Here is a 27,095-nt window from a genome sequence, read left to right on the forward strand (position 1 = left end):
GTCTGTTAGACTTGCAAAGCTGCAAGAAAAGCTGTTATTGATCTGCTCCCTATCTGAGGCACAGAAAAGGTTCAGCTCAATTCATAAAACATCCCTGAGATCAGTCTTATATATTACTATTTAAATCGCTATTAATCCTTCAGCAGATGTGCAACTTAAGGGGAAAAAAAGGAGAAATTAGGACTCTACCTACCCTCCAAAGTAGCACTATACACTAATGATTTCACTGGCTAAATTCCCAGAAATATCACACAAACAGTCACACTCAGAAACTTCCCAGGTAACACTACACTCAGACATGGCTGAAAGAAGCTATGGTGTAAAGGTTGATCCAGATGCTGTTTGCTGGGGAAGAAGAAGAGATTTTAGACTTACAGACTAAATGTGTAAAAGGGAAACAGCTGATGAGTGGACTGATGCACTGAAATGCAGCCTGAGTTTGACTGCTTGGCCTGCCTGCGACTGCTGATCAACTTAAACCATAATGAAGGTGATTCAGAAGGTGAGATAATGACCAGACAGCAGGTAAGTTAGGATGGGGAAAGTGGTGAAGTGGCTGGAATGATGATGAAGAAAGATGATGAAAATTTGGGAGGCTTTGGATGGATGTCCAGCGTCCTTCAGGGTCCTGGAGGACTACTCCAGGCTCCATATTTAGGTGGCCTCAGAGAAAGCTTATTCAATACTGCATGTATAATTAATGTGAAGTAATGCTAAACCGGGGTGTAGTTGGGAGGATGAGGAGGAGGGAGGGGGGGTGGTTGGGATGTGGGGGGGGGGGGGGGGGGGGGAGCTACTGCAGGAACTGAAGATCGGAGAGATTGAAAGGATTTATAAATAATTAAAGGGCATTACTGGTATTTTTGCTGAATTTATGACTTTATGAAGCAGGGCCATGTGAACGACACTAATACGCTGACTGGAGCCTTCTAGCTGTAGTTGTATTGGCACGCTGAAGGCGGGGCACTCTGGCCTGCTGCCTAAAAGTCTCTTCAAGGGGAACTACATCATTCAAACTGTCTTGTTTCTGCCAAGTCCCAAATGTACACAAACAATCCAGCTTTTATTATACTTTTCATATTATAGTCAAAATGAACAATGCCATAACACTTTGTGGGCTAAAAACGGAAAACAGAAAAATGTGATTATGCTGCAGTTTTAATGGTCATACTTATAATTCATAGGAACTAAATAAGGAGTTAGATCCATCAGAGATAGCACTGGTGAAGGAACAGGTTTGTAAATTCCTACATTGTACATTTATTAAAATCACTGGAAATGATCAATAGCTGGCTGTCTTGATAATACTGATACACATTTCTTTATTCATTGCTTAAATAATAATTTATGCAAGGAAAATTAAATGTCTTTATGAGTGGAAATGTGGACAAAAGTGATTAATCACAATGGCTGAATTACTCAGCTTAATTAACAACTAATTTAAAATTATTTATCAGTTTTAGTTGTATAAAAGCAAAAACTGCTACCAAGTATCTTCCATCTTGTTAGATCCATTGTGTTTTTCTCTAAAGCATTTTTGACATATTATGTGAGCTATTTTTATTGTATCAGTAAATGTAAAGTTCCATAAGATGCTCTGTTGTGATATTTTATGGCGAGTCCCTATAGAGGTGCTTCAGAAGAGGTAAAATTCTCCCCGTGTCACTTGCATGACTTCAGCTAAGACATACTAAGATGATTGTTCTGTGTGTGAACAATATATATAACAGCAACTCTGAAATATGCAAACAAGCTCTTCCCTATTAATACATGCTCCTTTGCCTTCACTGTCAGACCATAATTCAGAAAAAAATAACAAGATTTGGGGGGGGGAAATAATTTGATGATTTTTTTTGCCTCCTGCTTTATACTAAGCAGTTATGTAGAAAAAACTAAATTAAAAAAAACAACAAATTATCAGCAAATGTGTCAGAAAATAAATCTCCCTTTTAGGAAATAAACAGCAAGCCTTATATTGGTCGGTCTCTTTGATAAACCATGTTTATCCCAGTGAAACCTCGGCTTCCACTGACATGCTTTAACATCCTTCTCTGCTGAGCCCATAAGAGAACACTTGAGCTTTCGTTTTATCACCAAATTTGGAAGCACTGCGGGGTCATGTTTAAAATTTTCAGTGTTTTCCAAGAAAAACATGGACTACACAGGTTAGCATTCAGCACTTGCTATTCACGGAGTAACAAGAAGCACTGAAAAATCTACAGGGTTAATTCAGGCAAATATGTGTCTATGTGTGAGAAACTATCACACAGGCTTAGAGATGCTGTGAACTGAAGTGTAATAAAGGATTGCATAAATATAAATAGTTTTCAATGAGAATGTTATGATAGTTGACAAATGCATCACAGAACACTTTATATTTGTGTATATTTATATGGTTGTGTGCTAAAGGATATTTATCAAATGAATGCATATTGCATAATATTGGTCAGATGCTAAGCTTTGATGTCCAAAGTAGAACCACTGCCTAGATAACACCAAACAGCTGGTACCTACCTTCAAACACGGACATGGGCTCCAGGATGCCGAACTGCTTGAGAACTGCCATGAAAAGGACGACAACCACACCAATAGCAAACAGCTCCATGCCCTGGATTCCCATGACTTCAGGAGCAGCCCAAGGCCAAGCCCAGACACAAAGGTCTGGCCTCCACTTGGAGATGAACTGAGGTTTAAGCGGGCCAGAGTCCCACAAGGTCGTACCAGTCAACAAGTGTTTTTTGTTTTTTGTTTTTTTAAATAAAAGTAAATCGGGAATCAATTTGGTTGGTGGGTGACAGGATGAGTTTGTTTCCAGGCCCAGGAGGCAGCATGAGAACCAGGCCAGAGAGCTGGACGAAGGCTATGCTAAAGTCAACATTGATGCTGACGTAGAAAATATGTGGGAGCTGACATATATGGAAAACCTTCCTTTACGGAGTCACAAGGGAGAATAGAGGCTGAGTCACAAACTTTTTATCACAGTGCTTTAAAGGAAGCATTTAGAGTCAAGAGTGCAGACTTTTCATCCGCACACAAGTTGAGATTGACCCTCATAACTTTAAACAGATCCTATCAGCCCTCATGTCACAGTTCACGCTAGTAAATCACATTACAATGCTGGATGAAAATGCCATTGAGGAAAGGCACAAATAAAGAATTGATGTCCATTTTCTGGTTTCTTCACCGTGAATACAACAACATCCCATTAAATAGGATAAATGGCTCAGTTTTTCTCATCTTTCATGCCTCAGAACAACAAAGCAACACAAACAACATAAACAAACCACTAACCACATGAACAAGAGATAAAACCTCAGATCTGGAGCAAAGACTTGCATCAAAGACTTAATCTGTGCAATCTAACTCTTCACTGTTAGCCGCATCCACTCAATACACACATCTCCTCTCCCCTCTGTGCAAACAATCCACCAAACTGACCAGGCTTACTCAGGAGAATTTGAATGATCTAAATGAGCAAAGCAGTTTTTCTTTCCCAGTTGTCTGTAATCCTCAGGCAGACCTTTAACTTGACTGGTCACGACTCAAGTCGGACTCTGTGCTGCTGTCCAAGTCCAGGTTGTGGAAGCTCTTGAGAGACGGCACTTAGTAGCATCAAGGGAGGTAATTCCTGAAAAGAGCCGAGGAGTCTGGGGGAGTAAAACCGTCTCCCTCAGAGTCTACCTCCTCTGCACGAACTTTTCCACCACTCCCCTTTCTCACTCTGCGGCTTCCTGAGATGTTACAACTTCCCCCTCAACTCAGTGAGCCCTTGCTCTAGCTGAGCTTTCAGACAGAAGTCATCCTCCACCTGTAACTTTCCACCCATCCTGTATATCTTGTGCTCTCTCCAGACTTCACTGCATCCTTCTATCTTAACCTTCTGTGCATCTGATTCGCATCCTGAAGCTTGCCTTTTCCTCCTCTTCCTCCCCCTCCTCCTCCCTGCATCTCTTATATTATAACTTTGGCTAGCCGCAGACTTTCTCCGCCCCCCCCTGTGGCTTTGTCTTTTCATGTTAAACTGTCCCCTCTGTCTTCCCCACATCCTCCTATTTATCGCTTTGACATCTCGAGGCAAATGTTGTGGCCAGAGTGCAGCACAGTTTAACAAAGAGGATAAATAATGGTAAAATAAGTGTAGGACATGCTATTTAAGAGTCCTATTTCATGCTAATTTTAAACTGCGATGACATAAATACCCAATAAAATCCTTTTAACATTTGAATGCAAGAAAAAGTCAATAAATAGTTGCCACTGACAGATTTGTGATCAATTTGTGTGTCTGGGATTGATCCGTCTTAATGTGCTCTTGAAACTTTTTTTATTTCTACGAAGCTCTGTTAAATCATTTGATGGTTAAGTTGTGTCTGTGATGATTTTATATCATTTTAAAATAATTCCTCAGGTGTTTTTTTTTTTTTGTCACTTTCCATCTTTTTGTTGATGTTTTTTTCAGTTGGTAGTTTCTTAGCTTGCTGCTGCAGTCACTTTGCATCATATTGTTAAGATTTTATATGTAGCTGTCTTTTCTTTAGCCACTATGTTGTTTCTGTAATCATTTGCATTCTACTGTTTGCATATTATGTTGCTTGTTTTTTCAACTAACATGTTCTACAAAAAAAACCTGCAGATTTTTCTTGCCGTTTTAGAACTTAAAACAACTTTGCATTCTTTTTTTTTTTTTTTTAATTTGTAGTTTTTTTGGGGGTGTTTTCTTACTTTTGTTGGCATTTTGAGTTTCCCTGTTTGTTGTTTTGGAGCTTTTGCAGACTTTTTACTGTTTCTTGCCATAGTTCTTGCTCTGCTTGTCACATTGTGACATCTGTTGTAAACATTTGTATCTGTCTATTCTAATTATTTAAATGAATTTCCAAAAAAGATGTACTCACACTTTCCTATGAAGTAAAAGCTGTAAAAAAACAACCAGGCAGCCTGCAGGAAATTTTGATGAAATGAAATCACTTAAACACAAAGAAGTTAAGTGAGAATGGAAACATACTGGAACACAGAGAGCATCAACACCCCACACCCCCCATTAACTGTATTATCTTAGTGGTGCCACAACTTGGCCTAATATTACTGTGAGCATGTGTGTGTGTTTACCAGTTTAAAAGAGGATAATTGATGACTCTGCACTTGGTAATGCATTAAGCATATGTGTGTGTTTATGCGCTGACCCTTTTGGAGACTCAGATGAGAAGCCAGAGTGAGAGAGATCGATATCTTCATGGTGAGGGGGTGCTGAAGCTCACCACTGTTTTTCTTCCAGCTTGTTAACTTTACTGGAAAATTTGAGTCCAAACATTGACAAAAAAATCCCAAACTTATCCAGACAGTCCGTGATGCTCATGTACCCAAGCAGTTTTAGGTATCATGTGTTTTTTTTTATTTTTTTATTTGAAAAATAAATGTGATATCTGTCAATGTTTTCTGTTCATATTTGAGCATTTTTGTTCTCCTGCATATTGATGCTGAAGAGTTATAGTCCTGAGGGTGTGTAATCCTCTGGCTGGGCCATTAGAACATTAATAGTTTTTAAAAGACAGGCCACGGTGCTGTCGGCTGACACAGCAGTCTGCAAACAGGGGGAAGAGCATCCAGACAGCTTCTTCTGCAGTCAGACACATCAGCAAAGAGCTTCAGAGACGAATAGTACTTTACCTGGTTGAATAAGAAACCCTAGATTTTATGTGTATACCTTTGATTTAAACAGCAGTTTATTGATATAATTAGTTTAATGATCTAAAGGCAATCAAAAGACCATTTTCTAATACTTAGGTGGACATTAATCTTATTGTTGTCATTATGACTGCTTTACATTATTATTTTGTATAGTATAGTATAGTATAATATAGTATAGTATAGTATAGTATAGTATTGTATTGTATTGTATTGTATTGTATTGTATTGTATTATAATTTAGGGTAATTGCATTAGAGATGCACTGCAGAATGAAATGAAGATGTAAGGTCAATTGTTAAACACAAGTCATTAAAAACACCTGAGACAAACAAACAAACAAACAAACAAAAAAACCAAAACAAACATGAGATACTAAAATCATAAAATACTGGTGTGGTAATGCAGTGAATGAAATAACTAAGTGTGAAACTGTCATGGTATGTCTATTGTTGTATTCTAGGTTCCTGTTTTATTTTGTAGTGTCGTGTCTTGTTTCCTGTTTTGCTTTTCCGTTTGTTAGTTTTCACCTGGACTCAATTAGTAGATAACACCTGTGTCTTGTTCTGTTTCTGCCTGTATTTATAGTCCTCGTTTTCAGTTCTATGTCGCTGGTTCTTTCGTTCAGTTAAGTTACCTTCTTTAATTAAAGCATCTAGTTTCTGCATTCTGGCTCCCGTCTCCGCATTTTGGTACCACACCACCTTCACAACCGTGACAGAAAGGAAAATAAATAAGTGTTATTGCACAAATAAGAAGTTATTGCATCATTTCCAGGGGAAACTGAACTTATTTACAGTCTTTTGTTTAAAAGACGGATGTTGGTGGGAAAGAAACAGCAGTTTAGCATTGCAGGCTGTGGTACTTCCTGCCTGAAGGTAGGAGGTAAAACAGTCCATGGGTTGAGTGAGAGGGGTTATTAGAAAGCTCCAGTGTCATTGACAGCCAACGTTGTTCCACCAAGTCCCCTACAGGAAGCAGCGAGACTCCAATGATCCTTTTTGCAGCCCTCACCTCTCTCTTCAGAGCCTTCCACTCAGAGACACTGCTGCTCTCATGCCTCAGACATGAAAGATTATTGATAGATATGGTTATCAAAGATAATATATTTGCATGAATTCTTTCAGCCATGTTGTGTTTTAAAAATATTATATAGCTCAAACTTTATTTTAAAATAAGTTAAATAATGTGTTACTGTAAATCTGGAAGAATTACATAAAATATCTTCTGAAAATGAAGAAGATTAAAGATATAACTTCATTCAATTATTGCAGATATAGCAGCTGCAAATTACATAAAAAATCAGCCTGAAAAGAGGCCATACAAAACCCCAAATTTGAAGTAAAAACTAATTTTGTTTTGGTATAAAACTAAGGATCTTTCATAACATTTATAACTTCTCTTTTATGTTTAATAAAAAATATTATTTTTTTTACAAATATAATTGCACTGAAAAACATTTATTATAAAAAAATAAAAAAAAAACTCTGATTAATGCCCGATAGAGGAAAAAACTTAAGACAATTCTGTTAGTTTAAGAGATAAAAATTTATGTTTCAGTAAACTGAATAAACGATTATATAAAGCATCAACTTTCTCCAGTAAAGTCACTGATGAAGATAAAAAAGGCTAAAGGAGTTTACAGATTCAGTGATGAAGTAGACATCTGAGAACAAATAAGATGCTGTAATATCCTGGAGGTGACACCAAGCATGCCTACCTGAGCGATGGTACCTGGCTGCACTGTGACCGCAGTGCGAAAGGCAGCTGGGTCGAGACAAGCGCCTCCTGGCCTCCACAGAGAGAGCCGCCATCACAGCTCCCATCATGCAGCTAAGAGATCTCAGAGTTCTAAGACCAGATTTTAACTTTAAAGGACTAAAAGTAAAAGTAAAGATGAGGAAATCAATCTGAACAAAAAGCTTTAAAAAGAAGAGCTTCAGTGTTTTACTTTGGGAGGAAAAAAAGTCAATTGATGGTGAAAAAACGAGAAGCTAGTAAAGCCTGAAATTCTGAGCCTGATATACTGACAAAGGTAAGCGACGGTACTGTAAGTAAGGTGACAAGCGGAAAGCGCTTTTGAGTTTGTACGTGTGTGTGTCTGTGTGTGTTCTTGTGTGCTTTTGTAAGAGGCCACCTTTGAAAATCTGTTTGAGTTTGCAAGACCGCGTCACGGTGTGATGGACGGAGATAAAAAAGAAAAAGGGATCAAACAGCACTGCAGAGTTTCTGACCTTTCACATCACACACGTCGCACACCTCCACATGTCTTTATTTCCCTCTATAACTCACTGCCTTCTAATCTGTACATAATACACACCCTAACAGACTTAAAACGTGCAAATTTCTACTTTTGTACATTTCTGGAATCCCAAGAAACACAATCATGCTCCTATACATTACTCACTATAGAACATTTGGTGTGTATCCGTTTAGTGCGCTTCACAGGGGACGGGGATTTGACAGGGAACTGTATAGTTACAGTTCACAGATGCACCTTTTATTGTGGTAATTTTTACTGTTTTATTATGAAATGTTGAACTTTTGTATCTTTTCACATTGTTTTGTGTTTAATTTATGTTTGTGTGTCTTGTTAGTCTAGAGACTACAGATGGAAATTAGTTCTGAGAGCTATAATCTGGTACTAGGCATATTTTCTCTGTGATTAATGCTGGTGTACATTGTCCCTGTCAAATAAACTAAACTAAACTAAACTAAACACTCCACGAATGTTGCATAAATTAACGTTATTGCCATTAAATACCATTCATTTTCTTGCATTTTGTATTAATTAATATATTGCATTCAAATTCATAGACTGCAGTCTTCTCTGCTTCATGTCTTTGTGAGCTGCTAAACAATGATTGATGGATGTTTGATTTGTTATAACTGGATTTTTTTATTGTTAGAAAATGGGGAAACCCATATGTGATCATCTAGCCTACATTTAGACTTCCTTTTTCTTGTTTTCTTTTTTTTTTCGGTAGATCTTTCATCACAAAACTTGGGTCAAGCAAATGCTGCATGTGATCTGGCTAGAAAGTGAGAAGTCACACCTCATAATGACATCATTTTGACCTTTTGATGTCCAGCATAGTGTACATGCAGACTGCTTCCAGGCTTTGTTGTCCAAAAGGCAAAAACAAAAAGAGAAAAACTCTTTATTTCTAGAAGAACAATTTCTAAAGAATTTCAGTACTTGTAAGATTATTACATAAAGGAAGACAAATGAGTTTGGGTTTGAATGGAAAAAAAAACAAAACTTGGAGTATTCTTAATAAGAATTAAGTTTGAGGTTTGTTTAATGATAGCTGTGTATATTTTAGTCATTTATATTTCTATATCATGTTTTCCTCTTTTTATTTGGACTCATTTGGACCTTGTTTTCAGCTGTGATGCTTTAAGCTTTTTAATGTAAGACTTAATCTGGTCAAAGACTAACTCATGGTATTTCATGATTCATTTTATCTCTATGTTAATAAATGCAGCAGAATGAGATGGATGTAAGTGTAGCTCAATGTTTTTCACAATTTCTGGGTTGTGAATGTTTTGATAAAAATCCTATTTAAAAGGTTTTTTTTGTTTTTTGTTTTTTTTTAAACTTTCAATTGTCTAAAAACAGATCAATATTTATGCCTTGATACAAACTCCTACTGTCCAGAGAGCTCACAGCTGGAGTTAAACCACAAAGCTGGCGCCATGCAGTAGAGGATAATGTCACACAACACAAAGTGTAAACAACAACAAATGATCTATCTATCTATCTATCTATCTATCTATCTATCTATCTATCTATCTATCTATCTATCTATCTATCTATCTATCTAGCTATCTAGCTATCTATCCATCTATCGTTAGATGCAATTTTTTTTCACCACTGGCCACTGGAGGGCGCTGTCATCCTTTCAACGAGCAGTCCCGTAAAGCTGCTCACAGTGATATACTAACCCAATCAAAGAGAGAGATGGAAATGAAACATGAGAATGGATTAGATTTTCTGACTATTTAAAGATCAAATTTACCTAGATGAAACCCAATAGGTGGATACTTTGGGGTTTGTAGCGTCTGCTTCTGTGTTTAACAAGGATGCTGGATCAGGAGCAAACACATGCGAAGACAATTCAAACCAAACAGAAATCGGTGCAATGAAAAGGTTTCTGCTTACTGCACTCCTATGAAATCACGACATGCAACTGTGCCTGCTGGTGAAAATAATGACGTTAAACGTTTAGAAACCACTGTTTTCAAGCTCACTGTTGCTTTGCCACAGAGAGCTTATTAAACTATCCAAGGTTTCAAAGAAAGTCCTCCAGGGAATGAAGATGGAAACTTTTCACTGTGTTGCACCAGGTCTTGATAAGATCTGTCTTCTCCACACTAGTAAACAACACCCAAGACATTTAATCCTGCTCTACATCATCAAACTTACTCCACAAGCTGCAGAAGTTATCAATAGGGAAAAGATGAAAGTGCTTTCAAGCTTCTCCTGCTCCTGCTATCTTTGCCGCTCTCCTTCAACTGCTTGATGTATTCCAATTAAAATCAAACCCAGGCCTGTTTCTACGAGAGATAATCTTCTTTTCATGAACCACCTGATCCAGGAAGGTGCAAACACAGCCTTAGTTTTGTAATTAAAGCATGGACTTTGGCAAAGCTTATTTCCTCTCCTTTTCCCTCTGCCCTTCTTGTTTTGCACCGCTCTTATCTCCCTTTATCCAACATCCAAATACTTATCCTTTTTTCTTCCTGCTGAAGACAGAATTATGTACAGCTAATGAGTTAGTGTAGACCTGAAGCTACCTAAGCTGGGCTCAATTAAAGGGATTTAAAGTGGGAACTTCTCAGGAGGACAGATGATGCAGAGAGACAAAATCAAGCAAGAAGCAAAATAACTTTTCCTTTGTAGGGAGCATCATCATCAACTTTTGTCTGCTGCAGTCTACCTTAACAGATGTGAAAACACACTGTACAGAGGTGTCCTCAGCTGCCTGCACACACTGGAAAATCTGAGACCAGCAGTAAGACATTTCTAGCAACATGTGATGGATGACCAATGTGAGAAACCAAAGATAGTGACAATAAAGAATGATGTGAATGAGGAAGATGGCAAGTTAAGGGTAGCTGATAGTAATATGTTGGATGAGAGAAGACAGATGACAACCTATCACAAAGAGGAGGACACAGATTGATTTAAAAGGACAGAAAAAGATAAACAGAAAGGTGATAAAAAAAACAAACTAATTCATTTAGTCTATTTTCTAAAAAAAAAAAAAAAAAAAAAAAATCTAATTCTGCACAAGTTCCAGTCACACATGCATGAATGAATGAAAATTTCCATACAGTTCCAGATACTTTAGTATTTGCATAATACAGTGAAAGTCCTAAAAACTCATCTCCAGTCAGTTCAGAACTGCAGACACCTTTTGGAAGAGAGGTGAAGCATTTTCAAGCCACAGAAAGAAGTCCAGCTGCCTTTGAACTGGATGACTGAGAATCTGCACCAACAAGAACTGAACCACAAAAAAACCACAAGAAAACAGGGACTTATGTACAGCTGAATTCTCCGACTGTATCCGAAAGAAAATAATTACATGAATTAACAGTGATGTGTAACTAAAATAGATTGTTCAATGTAAATCTTTGTCAAGCATTAATATGGAAACATGTGAATATCAAAGCATTTTAATCCAAGGACTTCCAGTGCAACCAGTTCCAGATGCTTTCTCTACAGTTGTGGGTTTCCACGACTGTACTCTACCCCTCCAACATGCGGTAGAGCTCCCAGTTTGAGGGGGTTGTCAGAATAAATTTCTATACATTGAAACATTTTTAAAAAAACAATACTTTGGCATTTTGAGCTGGAAATTTATTACATCAGAGAAATTTTGAGCTGAGAAATTCCTGTTGGCACCAAATACACAGTGTTTGGGCAGCATTGTGTGAAAATATCATTTTGAAATTTTAATAGTAACCCACAGTAATAGCAACCCATATTTTTAGATTTAACATAAATTCATCCATTCTGCCTGATAAAACAGCACAACTTAAATAATCATATAACAAAATCTAAAATTAAACTTAATTAAATGCAGGAAACCAAGGCATTTATGTTGGCTGCCATTCACCCAACTAGCCTAACTCAAACATTCATTCATTCGTTCATTCATTTTCCAAACCGCTCAATCCAATTCAGGGTCGTGGGGAATGGCGAGCTGTCCAGGGTGTACCCTGCCTTTCGCCCAAAAACAGCTGGGATAGGCTGCAGCTTCCCCACGACCCAACTTAAACAGATAAATAAAATATTTCTGCAATGACAACTTTTAAACTTGTTTGAACAATTATAAAGTATAAGAAGCATGAGAGTAAAAGAGAAAATACCTTGAACTAGCCTCCCAGAGACGAAGCCAAAGAGGCATCGCAGCAACTTGCTGATTTCCTTTTCACACTCTCTCATGCATGAAGTCATCGTATAAACTTGACCAGTGAAAAATGACCTTCCAGAATGAAATGAGCTCAAAATCTTCACAGTAAGTTTTAAAACACCTCCAAAAAATGTTCCATAAATGACTGTAAATGTTTCCTTGAGCTGATGTTGGCTCCTGCTTTTTAATGAAAACTTTATAACCTTTCCAGACTTGTCATATGACGTTCCCTCCGTTCTGCTCTTCTTCTTCTTCTCCCTTCTTTTTCTCTCTTCACTACCCTTGTCGCCTGAGAGGAGGTGAATCACATGATCCTGGGTCCATCCTGCTGTTTCATACGACAGACGGACTACATCACACCGATGCTTGTCAACACTTCTGTTTCAGGCATCAGTGCTGCACCGGTCACCAGGAAACGCTCGTCCTCTGAACTTCATCTCACTTTCTCCAGCATACAGAAGTCATGCAACCACTGGCTGGTGTGCTTTCATAAAGAAATCAAATCTCTGCTTCACTCGCTCACTTTGTTTTCTGCTCCACTACTTCACATCTAAACCAGCTCAAATTACACTTTTCATATTACATCTACTGATATCTTCTTGTTTAGTCTCTCAGTTTCCTTTCTTATCTGAATCTTACTCAGATATATATTCTAAAGGATGCAAACATTGAATTTTGTGCTCTTTCTTTCTTTCTTTCTTTCTTGTACTGTTAAATAAAAATCTGGACAGTGCATCTACAGATGAAAGAGGAGTCACAGATCAGACAACTTACGTTTCTGGGATCAGGATAATATTGGTAATTAATAGAAAAATAAACCAGCTTAGTTTCCAAATATTTCTATTACACCTGATAAATACATTTTTAGGATGCTTTATTTATTGTGTTGCCAAGATGAAATGCCTTGAGATCTTGTGACTGCAGAATTGTGTGGAGGGAAATATTTTAGCTTCGCTTTTAGCTCAACTCAACTGAAAAAAAAAAAAAAAAAAAAAAAATGGACGTTGTAAAATGGAAATCTTAAAGATATTTACAATTACAGTAACAGAGTAGGTTAGAGGTCAACTCACAACACGCTCGCGATCAATTTGAATCAACACCCATTTGGGGTCATTGAGCATGCAGAGATGTCCAAATGAACTGCTTGAACAAGCAGCTGTGCAGAACAGAATTATATGTATATATATATATATGTATGTATATATATATATATATATTATAATATATTGAAATGAATTTGAACTGACAAAAGAAATAGATAAAAATGTACTGAAAATGAATGAAATTTTAGACATCATTTGATTTGTTGTTAAACAGAATAATTTATAAACAAACTAATAAAACAAGACTGATGGCGTTCTAAACTTAATATTTTGTTGCAGGACTTTTTGAGGCAAACGCTGCAATCGTACTATTTCTGTAATTGTCAGACTTCTGCACCTGTTAAAAGACATTTTGACCCAGTCCTCAGGAACAAACTCCAGTTGTCTTTGGAGAAGGCTGAAATGTGAAGGCAAGTTTTAGTTGTGTGGTTTTGGTTAATGATCCTATCGGAAGACCCATAACCTGTGCCAGAGAGCAAGTTTTATGACAGTAAGTGGCCCCTTTTACTCCAGAATATCTTAACCTTGAAATGTCATTGCCCTGCACAGATTCAAGACACGCTGTGCCAGATGCAGCCAGGCACCCCCAGAACATAACTAAATCATAACTTTCTTAATCTGCTTCAATTTTGCGTCTGTGAACAGAATTGACTTGCTTTGCTTAAAAAGCTCCAGTTGTGTTTCATCTGTCCAAAGGAGAGTTTCCCAGAAGCTTTGTGTCTTGTCAATATGCATTGTGGCAAATAAAAAAACAGCTAACTGAGTATTCATAATAATTAACTTCACAGCAGGTCAGAACATCATCCATGTAGGATCCACAGCTGTATTTCCTTCATGCTCAGGTTTCTCCTTGTGGTTTCCTCACCGCAGCTGCTCTGCATAAGCCCTCAGCTCTGGCACTTCAGCAGTCTATTGGAGTGGGTAGTTATCTGCTCACTGTCTCAACCTCTTCACCCACAAACCACTATCCAACACTACCACCCCTCCTCTCTCTGATACACATCTCCATCTCTGTGCTGCTATTTTTAGCTACTAGCCATTATTGAGGTTAGGGTTTGCCTGGTGCCAAAGCTCAATCTCTTTTCCTTTTGCACTGCTGGGATGAAAGCCATCCCGTCACAGGCTGTCTTTTCTTTTCTCCTTGCAACTCCTTGTCCTGCTGTTTTATTTTTATAGCTATGTCTCTTTTTCAGCTTAAAAAAATCAGCCAAAATGGGAAAGAAAACCCCAAAAACTTAATGATTTTGAGAATACTGGTTATTTTTTTTGTTAATATTTGGCAAAAACTTTAGGCTGTATTTAAAAATCAGAATCCAGAAAGTGTTTGTTACAGAATTGAACATAAAAAGCTGCAATAAAGCATTTCTCAGTAGCAAGCTACTGTATATCACATGTTATAAGAGATTGAACAATAATAAACAAATAAAACCTCAGTAAAATGAGCTTTCTTGCTAAAGGAATATATTTAAGTGGTCACAATGGTTTTAGACTCTTAAAGTGTAATGCATGTTTCTGGAGGTAATGAATAAGGTGCAGCATGTCGGAAAAGAGGATGTGATAGAAGCGACCAGGAGGAAAGTAATAAGGAAGACGTGTAAGAAGGATAAGAATTTAATGGTGCGGACACATGGAGATAATTAAAATGAGAAAGAGACAAGGGAAGAAAGGAAGAGGTCAGAATAAAGGTGGATGCACAAGAAAAAGTCACAGAAGGGCAGGAGGTGGAAAAGAGGAGGAGAAAAGAGTAAAAGAATACAGCAGGGGTAAAGATTGAACACATTAAAGAAATGAAAAGAAAAAAATAAGGGAGAAAAAAATGTGAAGGAAAAAAAAGTGAAAGAGACAGATTAAGAAAATCATGGAGCTTAGGATGGAAAGCAAGTGAAGAGAGAAGCAAAGGAGTGGTAAAAAAGCTGAAAATAAAGACCAAGGAAAGAGGGAAGGAAAAAGGGTATCAGGACCCTTGAGTATCTGATATATGATAACAAAATATAAATAAAAGTTCAAATGAGACTAAAAGTACAGCTTCAAAACAACATGTGATACAGGGAGCCTAGCATATATACTGAGCGCTGCCATTCATTGAAAAAAAGATTTTAAAAAAAACTTCAGGCAAAAGATGGATAATGCACAGTTACGGATGGACCACTGGATGGAGCACTCAGACTAGTCCACAAACCAACCTGGACCTGAATCCAGTCCAAGCACAACAAAAGTAGGAAAAACAACCAGAAAATCCTCATTATTCCCTACGTTCTGCTAATGCTTTACAACCCAGTGTGTGATTTACTGAGTAATTAGATACTAATGGTAATTTGCTCCTTGTAGGCGTGTTCAGCCCTGCAGTCGCTCATAACTGCTGTGGTGAAACAGAAGGCAAACATACATTATTCTAACACCCCAAGACATCTCAATAGTCACCTGAGGAGCAAAAACATGTCATTTTCCTGATCAAAAAGGAGATTTTGTTCCTAAAACCGTCCCACAGACATGCAGTATAAACAAAATAATCTGATTCTCTAAAATCCTAAGTTTTTACTCAGCTGTGTCCAGATTCAAGCTTTTTCTCTTTGTGTTTCTAGATACTATACTATATTCTAGATACCAGTGATTTTTACACCCTGGTACCAGGCAGAGACAGAATAACGCAGTAAATTTGTGTTACAAAATGTTATCTCTGTACTTGCTTCATAAAACTATGTAAATATGTGTATGTGTTTGTCAGAGGGAGTAATAGTAATTACTGTGTAAGAGGCACAAAGCAGAGTGTGTGGAGATTATTAATGATGAATCGGGGGAGTGGGAGCAGTTGAGAAATGAGTGCACACGGTCCAATAATCTCTGGGTACTTGACCCTAAGGCCAACTGCCCAATGCAATGAGTCAGGCAAACCCAAAGGGACCTCCGTGGGCCAGGACAGGTCCATCTCGTAAAAACAGCATCACTCCAGAAACACTTGAGGCATTTGCTGTGTACAACAGCACCGTCAGGCCCACCAGCACGCCACTCACTCCAGATGTGTGTCTCTTCTCACCTTTGTCCTGTGGCTGCGTGCTGGCGATGATCCATTTCACCAGGCAGCACTTCATGAGAGCTTTCCTTGAGAATCGGGGCTTCTGCCACTTCCCAGAATCCTTCACTCTGCCTGGCGCGGGCTCGACGCCGTTGGCATCTCCCAGCAGGCTGCCATCGACCACCTTGCCATCCGCCTGGAGGGAGGAGTGAACAGAGAGCGCGTTCGGGTCATTATGGAAAGCAGATATTCAAATGAACCCAGGGATTATGTTTGTTTCTGGAAAATAGGTTTTGGCTTCTGATGTGGATGTAAGGTTCAGGAAAAGTTCATATCAGAACATAAATATTTTTATCTGCATGTTTAAAATACTTTAGCTCAATTACCAATCAAAAGCTGTTATTGACAAATATAAAACAATGAAGGAAATGAGTGCAGCATGTGGGAGGAATGGAAAAGTCTTCCTCCTTTTTAAAGTTGTTTGTACACATTACTCCATTTGTTAATGCGAAATATTGATTAGAGCGGCTGGACTATTGTTTTGTAGTATAGATGGTAAAATTATAGATCAGGAGTATTCAGTTCTGGTCTACGATGTCCACAATCCAGCAAGTTTTCTATGTGTCTTTGCTCTAACACAGCTGAGACAAATGAATGAGTCTTTGTGTGGGCTGTTAGATCCTTTTACACAGTTAGATTCAGGTGTGTTGAAGCAGGACCACATGGAAAACCTGCTGCAGCCCTCGTAGGGACTGAATTGAATCCTCCTGTTACAGATGTTTGCATTTAGGGGTTTTGAATAGATCACCAGCAAGACAAATTAGTTTAAAATGATTTTGCTGTTTAAAGCTGGGGTAGGTAATGTTGGGGAGTTCGCAAGATGTGAAAGTAGCACCCTGTCTTGGCTCCTCCCCCTCTGGTTTTGCTCCTTGCATGATCCAAGGCTTTTTTCTTACCTCTGCCAAGGAGGGTATGTTTTTACCGACGTTTATCTGTTTGTCTGTTTTGTGTTCAAGATAACTAAAAAAGTTATGGACAAATTTTAATTAAATTTTCAGTAAATGTTCAAAATGTGGAAAGGAAGAACTGATTTAATTTTGGTGGTGATCCGGATCAACTTTGATCCAGGAATTTTTTAAAGGCCGTGGCGGACTTTTTTAGTTTGCAGCATTTTCTACCAACAATTTTCTGTTTCTCCGCTGTTTAGCGGGAGGAGGCAAACAAACCGAACCAGGTCGGGGTAATCCTTCCTGCATTTTCTCAGACATGTTTGCCTTCCAAGTTTCTTCTTCACTACTTTGTATTTTCATCCTAACACGCTATTTATATGCAGGGTGTGGCTATCAGGTACGTGCTACGGGAGGGGAAGGAGGTAAGCCGGTAGAAGAAGCTTACAAAATATAAGAAATAAACAACTTCAATTTGGCCCGAACGTTTGGTTTGGTCAGAGTTTTTACAGATTTACAGAAAACTGAGGGATCTGACTATATTTCTTAGTGTTCATGATTACAAAATGTATGTAATATGATAAGAGTCAGAAACATCATTCAGAGACCTGCATCATGTAGAGCTGTAATTAACAGTTGTAAACTACCTGGACCCCACTCAGTTCAGCAGGTTGTAGAAATATAAACTTGTTCTCCAGTATTTAAAGTGGTTTGAGCAGCAGATATGTATTTTCATAATTACAGGCATCATCCTATTCCCATCTGAACTGAAGTAAATTCTTTAGTTTGTGATATAAATTGTATAAGGTTTCTAAAAGTGCACACGCGTCCTGATCGTTCACTAAAGATAGCTAGCAACAACCTAAAGATGCAGAATAAATTTAGTTTCATATCTGCCTTCGACTTATCCCCATGTCCCTTATGTGGCTAGACCAGGCCCCTCCAACTCATTCACATTCAGCATTTATCCTCTTCCATCAGAGGATATAAAGTTTTCTATCCTAATATAATTTTTCAATTTCTTTCCTTCGTATCCTAGCATCCTTTCAAATCTCCCACCCGCTAATGCTGATCTGATCTGATGTGATCTGATTCAGTGAGAATGACTTTTCTTAAACTCTTGAGAAGCTCTATTAGATCGCTGCTGCTGGGTGCATGTTTAACACACACACACACACATGCATGGGGAGAAAGATAAAAGAGGTGAACACAGAACAAACATCCGCTCTGTTTATTCTGGTGGAAGGAGAGAAGAGGAGAGGGATGATAGAGAGGGAGAAAGAGATGGAGATGGGAGGGGGGAGCACAAACCAACACAAACAGTGAGGACGTTTAATGGCTATTTGATCCCATGGGAGTCTGATCATGCAAATCCCTTCTCTGTATGCTCGCAAAAGAACAGAAGAAAGCTAACGTAGACAGAGAGGAAAAAGTCGGAGATGTGAGGAGAACAAGGCCTGATCAGGAACCCGGAAGAACTGAAGTCAATTAGCATCATGATTCTCAGTCTGAGTAGAGGAGCTAAGGACAGTCAGAGGACAGAGGGATGGACAACGGGAAGATTGTACAGAGGGGGATGAAAACATAAAGGGGCTTTGCTGAAGAATATATTTGGGGCTGTTTCTTTGCAGTTTCAACGCGAGCCGATGAGTGTGAACAGCAAAAACAGAGAGGAAGAGGCGAAAACGATGGAAGGCTGGTGGAAGGGAGAATGTCACGAATAAACATCTGCACTGAAGCTCAGATGCTTAAATGGAAAGAGACAGCAAAAAAGATTCAATTTACCCCAAATTTAATCTCGCAACATCAAAAGTGGCAGAGTATGGAAGAGTAAAATGAAAATACAGCGAATGACCTAAGCAGCCATTCACTCCTTTGGAGAAGTAAATAAGAGGAAAGAATGGTTGGCGACGTGGCCTCACAGTCCAAGTCACAAATTGGAAAGAGAGAGCCGGGAGACAAACAGATGCAGACAGTGTAAACAAGAGAAAATTCAGAGCTATATTAGTTGTTTATTCATGGGCTACTGGGCACGCAGGCATACTCACAATCTCAACTCATACACAACACACACACACACACTTTCAACAATATCTTTTGCTCCTTAATGCTTCAGCTAGCTTTGTCCTGGGGAAGCACTTCTCTTTCATAATGTCTACAACGCCCTGCAAAAATACAAACACACACACACTCATGTCCTATACGGCAGAGCAAATAGCCCTAACTCTCAGAACACACACAGAATCGGGACACTGTGCACATTACAATGCTCTGGCATAAATTATTAAATATCCCTTGCTGTGTTTTTGGTTAAGGGATTGTTGGTTTACATGAATCATAAATTCTATCCTCATGACATGATGTTATCCAACACAGCTTGGACAGAAAAAACAAAGTTAATTTGCAAATTAACCGAATATTCAGAGCTATTTAATCCCTACAGAATATATAAAGTGGCAGATTATCTGACCAGGCAGAACATGAGAGAAACGTTAACCTCTTTTTGCTCATCCAGTTGGACAAAGACAAACATGGCAACCCAGAGAAACACAGATTTCTGCCAACAAATACATACAGAAAGCAGCATTTAGAACTACATTACAGTGTGAAGAAAGACAGCCTTTAACTCAAAAACTAGAAATCCGACAGGCTCTCTGACCAAACTGGTGTGAGAAACCACTGCATATGCATGGAAGCAGTAGAATATGTCAGAGCCGGATGGAGAGACACTGAGGCAACACAAGAAGCCGAACTCGACTGAACATTTTGATTTATTTAATCTCTTTTTTGTTTGTTCCTCCTGTTTCAATCAACTCGCTGTCATCTTGTCAGATAGTTCATTCCCTATTTTCTATGACGCCTGCCAAAAACAATCTACTTACTTTCACCTTGGTAACTTTTTACTGGGAAATAGTTTGTGTCATGGCTGAGCATATCCTCCACAGAGGGGAACGGACTTAAACAGGCTTCGCTTCATATGCAACTACTCAGAAAAAGGATTTTCTACAAGATAACTGCGTGCTTTTCCAAGTCAAATTTGTGAGAATGTCAGAGAAATGTTGATGATTAACAGAGTGGGGAAGATGGAGGTGGTGGGGAGGATTTGCATTTTTAAATTGCTGTGCATATTAAATGAAGCAAATGAGTGAAGTTACAGTACATTAGTCATATCAAGGCAAAACTAGATTATTTTTTAAAGAAAAATATATTTATATAGGTTCAGTCAGTGCCTGTGGATCCATCCATCCATCCATCCATCCATCCATCCATCCATCCATCCATTTTTGCTTCAAGTCACTCATTGGTCATTTGGAATGACCAGTTCCGTGAAGGAGCAAATACGTTTCTGACTTTAAACCTGCTGTGAACCCTTTAAACTCTTCTGACTGGTTTTGATGGTACACTGAAGAGAAGAAGGGACCCACTTTATGTCAAATTATACCAAGAGTTAATGAACCGGAAGTCCCTCCCCTTTGTGATCCAATCAGCGTGTGCCACGTCACGAGTGGGCGTATCTTAATGAACCGGAAGTCCCTCCCCCTCTGTGACCCAATCAGCGTGTGCCACGTCACCAGTGGGCGTAACTTGGGTGAGGGGCGGTCCCTGGACCACGTGACGTCCGGAAGTGACGTCCCTCCTCCCAGGCGTGGCTCTAAAGTGACGTCATCCGTGGGCGGTCCCTGGACCACGTGACGTCCGGAAGTGACGTCCCTCCTCCCAGGCGTGGCTCTAAAAGTGACGTCATCCGTGTGCAGTCCCTGGACCACGTGATGTCCGGAAGTGACGTCATCCGGTGGCGGTCCCTGGACCACGTGATGTCCGGAAATGACGTATGTCCGTACGTCATACCTGGGCGGCATGTCCGGACATGTCTTCTGGACGTACGGCATGCCTGGACGGTGTGCCTGGACATGTTAGGGGCATGTCCGAACGAGTCTAGAGGTATAAAGAGGGGTCCGGGGGGGAAAAAAAAAGAAAATTAAAAAACGTCTAAGAGAAAGAGTAATAAAATAAGGTAAAGAAAGTTTTGGGGAAAAAAAAAAAAAAATCCCTTACCTTCTCCATATGCGTGTCACTCTGATGCAATCAGTATTTCTTCAGCGATGAGACGTGGTTTTTCGCCTTTGAGTCTTTTGGGTCTACTGGAAAAGAGCAAACTTATCATGGGAAATGCAAAAAGTAGTATAAACAGAGTTTACTGGGTGGGAAGAGTGAAAAAAGTTTTTTATGCTGGCTGCAAAAATCCTCTCTGAGTCTGTTTGTATTTACACCCCCGCTCTTCTACTGGCCCATGTGACAAGCACCCCCTCTTGTCTGCAGCAGGCTTTTTACGACCCTCTGTTTGTGTGTTTTCAGTGACTTTCGCGTTGATAAACTATTGGAAAAAAGAAGAAGAATTAAACTATTATGATAAATGCAAAAAGAGAAGTAAAAAAATAGAAGTGTTAGCAAAAAAAAAAAAAAAAAAGTGCTAATAAATGGATGGGAAAAGAAAAAACGTTTTTTTTTTTTTTTTTGCTCCTGCAGTCTGCAAAATCCTTTTCCCCCTCGGTGGTGGGACATGTGTTCTCTTGTTGGTCTGAAAGAAGAGCAAAAAAAAAGCTAACTTATTATGATATTTGTAGAGTTTTAACTGATAAAACGAGTACCTTTTTTCTACACACGTCTATCTGCTGCTCATGCGTTTTGAGTCTGTTTTTTACTGAAGGAAGAGAAAAAAAGTTCCTTTAACTGTCCCTGTTTAAATCCTCTAACACCTGGGTTAACTTGCAGAGAAGTGGCAGCAAGCTGTTAGCTGAGATAATACAAACAGAACATTCTTTCTGTCTCAAAGTAAGCTTTTATTGATTAATTACCCTCTAGCCGGGAAAAAGTTTTAAAAATCAGACACCTGGTCCATGTTTAAGAGAAAGGGTTTTTTAACCTATGGATGCTCATATATTTAACAGAAACGTGTGGTAAACATACATAACTTACAGAGAAGTGTCAGCAAGCTGTTAGCTGAGATAATACAAACAAAACATTCTCTGTGTCAAAAATGAGTTTTTATTGCTTAATGACCCCGTAACGGTCAAGAAACCTGTCAACAACGGTTGCTTCTTATCTGAAAGTTAAGTTAACCACACGTACTTTGGTTCAGTTGACAATGTTGGGTCAGTTTTGTCCTGCAGGTTTTGCTCTGGCCTTATTCTCAAGTACTTTTTGCCTTTGTCCGAAAGCCAACTTCAGTACATCAACTTTCCCGCCGATCTGAACGAGCTGAAAATAGTTCGCATTCCTCTAGTTGGGACAGGTGTCATCGCAGGTACTTCTCACATGGTTTCATAAAGTTATCAATGTTATACAAAGTTTGTGAGGTGTTTAGTTTACCTGATTCCATATTTTCTACTCGCAAGTCTTCTCAGCACAATGTGTGTACCTTTTAAATGTAACCTGTGGTCCTGTTCACAGAACAATGCTGACGGCCGACACGCTGCATAACAGTAGCATAGAATGACCTTGTTAGCAGACTGATGTCGTAACATTTTAACAGAGAAGTTTTTATATTAGCTAATATTAGTCACTGTGAGGTGCTTCATTCTGTTCACACAGAATTAAGGAATTAAAAAAAGAACTGTTTATGTTGTTCCAGAGAATTTGCTTCGTCAGTTGGACTTTTTAGGACAATTAACGTCTTTATCAGGCTGGGGAAGAGTCTTTCTTGTATTTTAAAAACAGATAAGAAGAAAATTAAAGAAATTTCTCAATTATCTTCTCCACTTATACCGTCTCCATTTTTGATTGTTGCTATTGGAACAAGCAAATCTTTCTGTCTCACACTGATTGAACAGCTATCAGTGATGAAACTATTAGCCTTTGGTTTACAGGTTATAACACCTGGGTTGTGGTTTGATTTCATCAGGTGTTAAGTGTGGAGCCCTCCAGGAACATTGCAATACAAACACTTTTGTACGTAATGGTATCCGCTCTCCTGTCCCTGGCTGTTGGTAAGACTTGGTTTTATCACAAAACCTGTAAATAGACACGTTATTAAGGCAGCTATCAATCATATTTAGTTTGCTGTTTGCTTCATGTTGTAGGACTAGTTTTAGTGGCTGTCTTGTAGGTAACTATGATCAAATCAAAGATACTTTAATTAAAACCGTGTCAGTCTTATGATCCGTTCTTCTGCTGAAACATTTTAAACCTGGAATCTTTGCAAACTACTTCAGGTGAGAGGAGTTTTCCATGCTTTAGTAAAACAGCTTTGCTATATATGATAGTTGGATAGAAAGTAACCTGCAGGCTTTTCTTTGTGTCGAGGATGAAAAGTACCCAAGCGGTGGTGGTGCAACTTGTTTGGCTTCAAAATATTAGATAATATTTAGGTACATGCAAAAGACTGTGGACTCATTGTTACCCACCATTAATTATTACTATTACTGGTCAAGCAGGGACAGACATGCTCCATCATAGTTCAGTTTTTTCTTTAAATTACTTGAAGTTTCTCTTGTTGTTTTATCATCATCTCCTATCAGTACTTTTACTAATTTGTCAAAAAACTGCCAAGTTTTATGTAGCCGCGCCGCTGTGATAACTCTGGCCTCTGAGATGAGGGATGTTCCAGCACCAGGAGATGGAGAAACTCCCGGGATGACAACGGTAAATATAGTCTCTTCTTCTCTGTATCGAGTTTGCTAATATTATTTGTGAAGTGTAGAAGTGTGATGAAAATACGACAGTCACTGTGTATCTCGGAAAAAAGAAGCCGGTGGACGGTTGTGTTCAAGGATCCAACGTTCTGGACCTGCATCTTGCTTGCTCCTTAATACTGAAGTAAAAAAAAATATATATATCCTTTTACTCCACATTGTGAAAGTTTAGAAAAAGCAGACGATTTTATTTGGTAACTATTTTTACTCAAATAATTTAAAAAAGAGTTAATATTTTATCCCTGTAAATTTCTGGGGTTTTTCAAAGGCTACCGAGCTGCACCTGAATTCTTACTGGGAACGACACTTTCTCAGCAGTTGCATGAGCTTTGATAAACTCTATATGCACGTACTTTCTATTCCAGCTACCTTCCAGTCGGAGCGGTGTTCCTGATTGCAGCCACGTGCTGGAGGTCAGCGACTGGGATTCCGTCAGAAAACTGGGACACTTTGCAGGAGCTGTGTTGCTCAGGTAGGTTTTACCACCAGGACCAGAATCCCACTCCTCCTGCAGCAGGACATACTATGCACACGCACTCTGGTTAAAGTTACAAGACAAGAACTCAGACATGCTCACACATTGGCTCCAATTACAATCATTTGTCAATCTAACAAGCTTTTTTTTCTTTGCGCTGTAGAAGCCGGACTATCAGAAGAAAACCTTTCATCATGTAGCAAAACAGAAATCATTTCCATGAGAGAACCATGATTCATTATGATTCATATCTATATCTGCTTTTTTTTTTTTGTTTTTATTCCTGGACTTCCGGATTGCTTACGACAGCTAGGGCCTGAAAAAAGTGCATTGTAGCACAAATATATCTCCATCCGCCGTGCCAAGAAGCTTGGAATGGAAAATAGTGAAGAAAAGCTGAAAGAAAGCAAGAAATTACTTCAGAAGAAAATTATCATTCCAACTCAATAAAAGTTGTTTTCACAAAGAAAATTGTATTTTCACAGTGTTAAAATTTTTTTGATTAACGTAAATTAGATAAACTACAAATTAGATGTATTAATTACATCTAGTAAAGTGATATAACATAAACCCCTTTTTAGCTGCACGGACAAAAGAATCCTTCATTCAATCAAGTTATGAAACGGAAATGAAGCCATATCTGTAATGCATTTTGGAGAAGATGCACTGGACTTAGACACACATTTTCCCATTTACCACAAAAAAAAAGAACCTCATATCTAAATATTACAAATGTCGAGATCACAAAAAACTATTTACAAAACCAGCCAATGTGTAAACATAAGATATGAAAACATGATAAAAACAAGTGCTACTGAGTTGCATGGCGGTGGTGATGGGTGTTCCAACGCGGTGTGGTGAGAGTCAGACCCCTGGCTGGTGGTGTGGAGCCGGATCTCCTCCGGGGAAAGGCCCAGGTCACTTTCAGACATGCTTATTGGACAAAGAGAACAACATAGTTTGAATGATCCCAGACAAACTGTTAAAAAAGAAGCGTGTTTCATTTCTCAGTGACAAACAAACAGGTAAGTACAAGTTTCCTCATTCTGGATTTTACAATATTGATATCAGATCTACATTTACAAACCTTAATCCGATTATAAATCTTATACTTGAAACCTAAAAATGCTGCATTTAGAATTAGTTTAGCATTTCCTCTTAGTATATTTTTGTAGCTCAGAGAAAATCCAAAACGGCTTCATGTATTTTTCATCCAGGTGACCGCTCTACTCTGCCCAACCCGACAGTTACTATCATCACAAGTAAACTGCAATAAGCAGAACCTCGCTATGCTAACTGAAACCAGACAAAAGAAAAAAATTATAACTGGTGTGTCATCTTATTGTGTAAACAATTGAAAAAATATAAAAATAAGTACACATACTTATTGGGCAGTAGACTTTGCTAAAAAACATTTAAAGGGGTGTCATCAGTTAAAAAGTAGGTTATGTTGATGAGAAGGACGTGAGACAGTATTCTTGTTGGATCAATGCAGCTGTTATTTGTAGCATGACTGAGATAAAGCGCTGCGTTTTGTAGAGAAAAATTGATGTGTTTATTGTTATTTAACACTTGATCCAGATGACGACACAGCGGTTTAAAGCGTGGCTGATTTTGTTTCGCTCCATTTTCTTAAAATGGACATAATGCAACATCTTTATTTAGTCACATAATTAAATCACATAACATACAACACATTTATTTGATACAAACATAACATTGTTGCGTAGTGACTGAAAGGTACTTTTTCCCTAAAAAGGATATTATTCATCAGTTTGGGCAACAATTTCGGCTTTGTTTCTAAATCAGTCTTAGTTGCATTATATCAACATGTATGTGCCTGAATTGCTCAACATCTTACTGGGTTTTTGCAACACAAATTGCTGCTTTACAACATTTGCACTGCTGCTCAGAAATGGGAAATTAGAAGTTGAAATTGCAATATAAAAAGATGGATAAAACATTTCTCATAAACAAATTGTAATCATCAGCATTTATCTATTTAGCTTCACTGGTAACACCTCAAAGATTCAAGACAGTTTTGATGCTTCGCTCCACTGAGGGGCAACATCCACCAACGGGCAGGAAGAAGCAACCGCTTCTCTAAAATGAATGAATAACTTCTTAAACGATATTACTGATCATCTTACTGTATTTGGAATATTAATTTTCAGCCAGGAAAAGTGAGCCAATTTACAAACTGGTGAGAATAGGAACTCCCAAAAAAATGTAAGTTTTAAAAGTGGATCTTGCAAAGTGTACTTGGGAAGACGGGGATGTTGAGGTTGGGAATTTGGTCTTTGATGCATTTTTGTTCACATTCACCGAGCTATATAAGAAGCATTGCCCTGTTAGAAAAAACTGTCAGACTGAGGAAAAATATAAGAGGGGAACCTTGGATGACCAAGAATCTACAAAAGGCCGGCAAAAAGAAAAAAAAATGTTACACAAGAAATATTTACAAATGCAAACCAATGAAAGTGAAAATATATAAGCAGTATTACAATGTTCTGACTTCTGTTATGAGAAGTAAAATGAAGGAGCACTAGAATGCATTATTTAAGAAACTTGGACTTTTATCAGTGATTTTATTCAGAAGAAGAGCAGCAACAAAGAATTTCCTATTTTTTAAACAAGTCTGGTGACACAGTGCACAATAGACGGGATAGTGCTAAAGAGTTCAACTATTATTCTGTAGGTGATAATCACGATATGGCCAAAACAATTCCAACATGTGATACTAATTTGAATAAGTTTACTTATA

General features: G+C 38.4%; 1 protein-coding gene across 2 annotated transcripts in view; it reads right to left on the reverse strand.

The window, feature by feature from the left end:
• Window positions 1–16,293, reverse strand: part of kcnip3b (Kv channel interacting protein 3b, calsenilin) — a gene marked incomplete at both ends in the record, with an annotated part of 30,682 nt that extends 14,389 nt beyond the window's left edge. The window contains one exon of one of the 2 annotated variants that reach the window (XM_079250923.1): window positions 16,239–16,293. In XM_079250923.1, the coding sequence (XP_079107049.1) occupies window positions 16,239–16,293 (55 nt within the window). Of the gene's footprint in view, window positions 1–2,514; window positions 2,621–16,238 lie in introns of those variants that run through there. The other variant, XM_079250922.1, reaches the window with a different exon arrangement.
• Window positions 16,294–27,095: the final 10,802 nt, after the last annotated feature.

This window comes from Telmatherina bonti (genome assembly GCF_933228915.1).
Source record: "Telmatherina bonti genome assembly, chromosome: 13".
Classification (NCBI taxonomy): Eukaryota; Metazoa; Chordata; class Actinopteri; order Atheriniformes; family Telmatherinidae; genus Telmatherina; species Telmatherina bonti.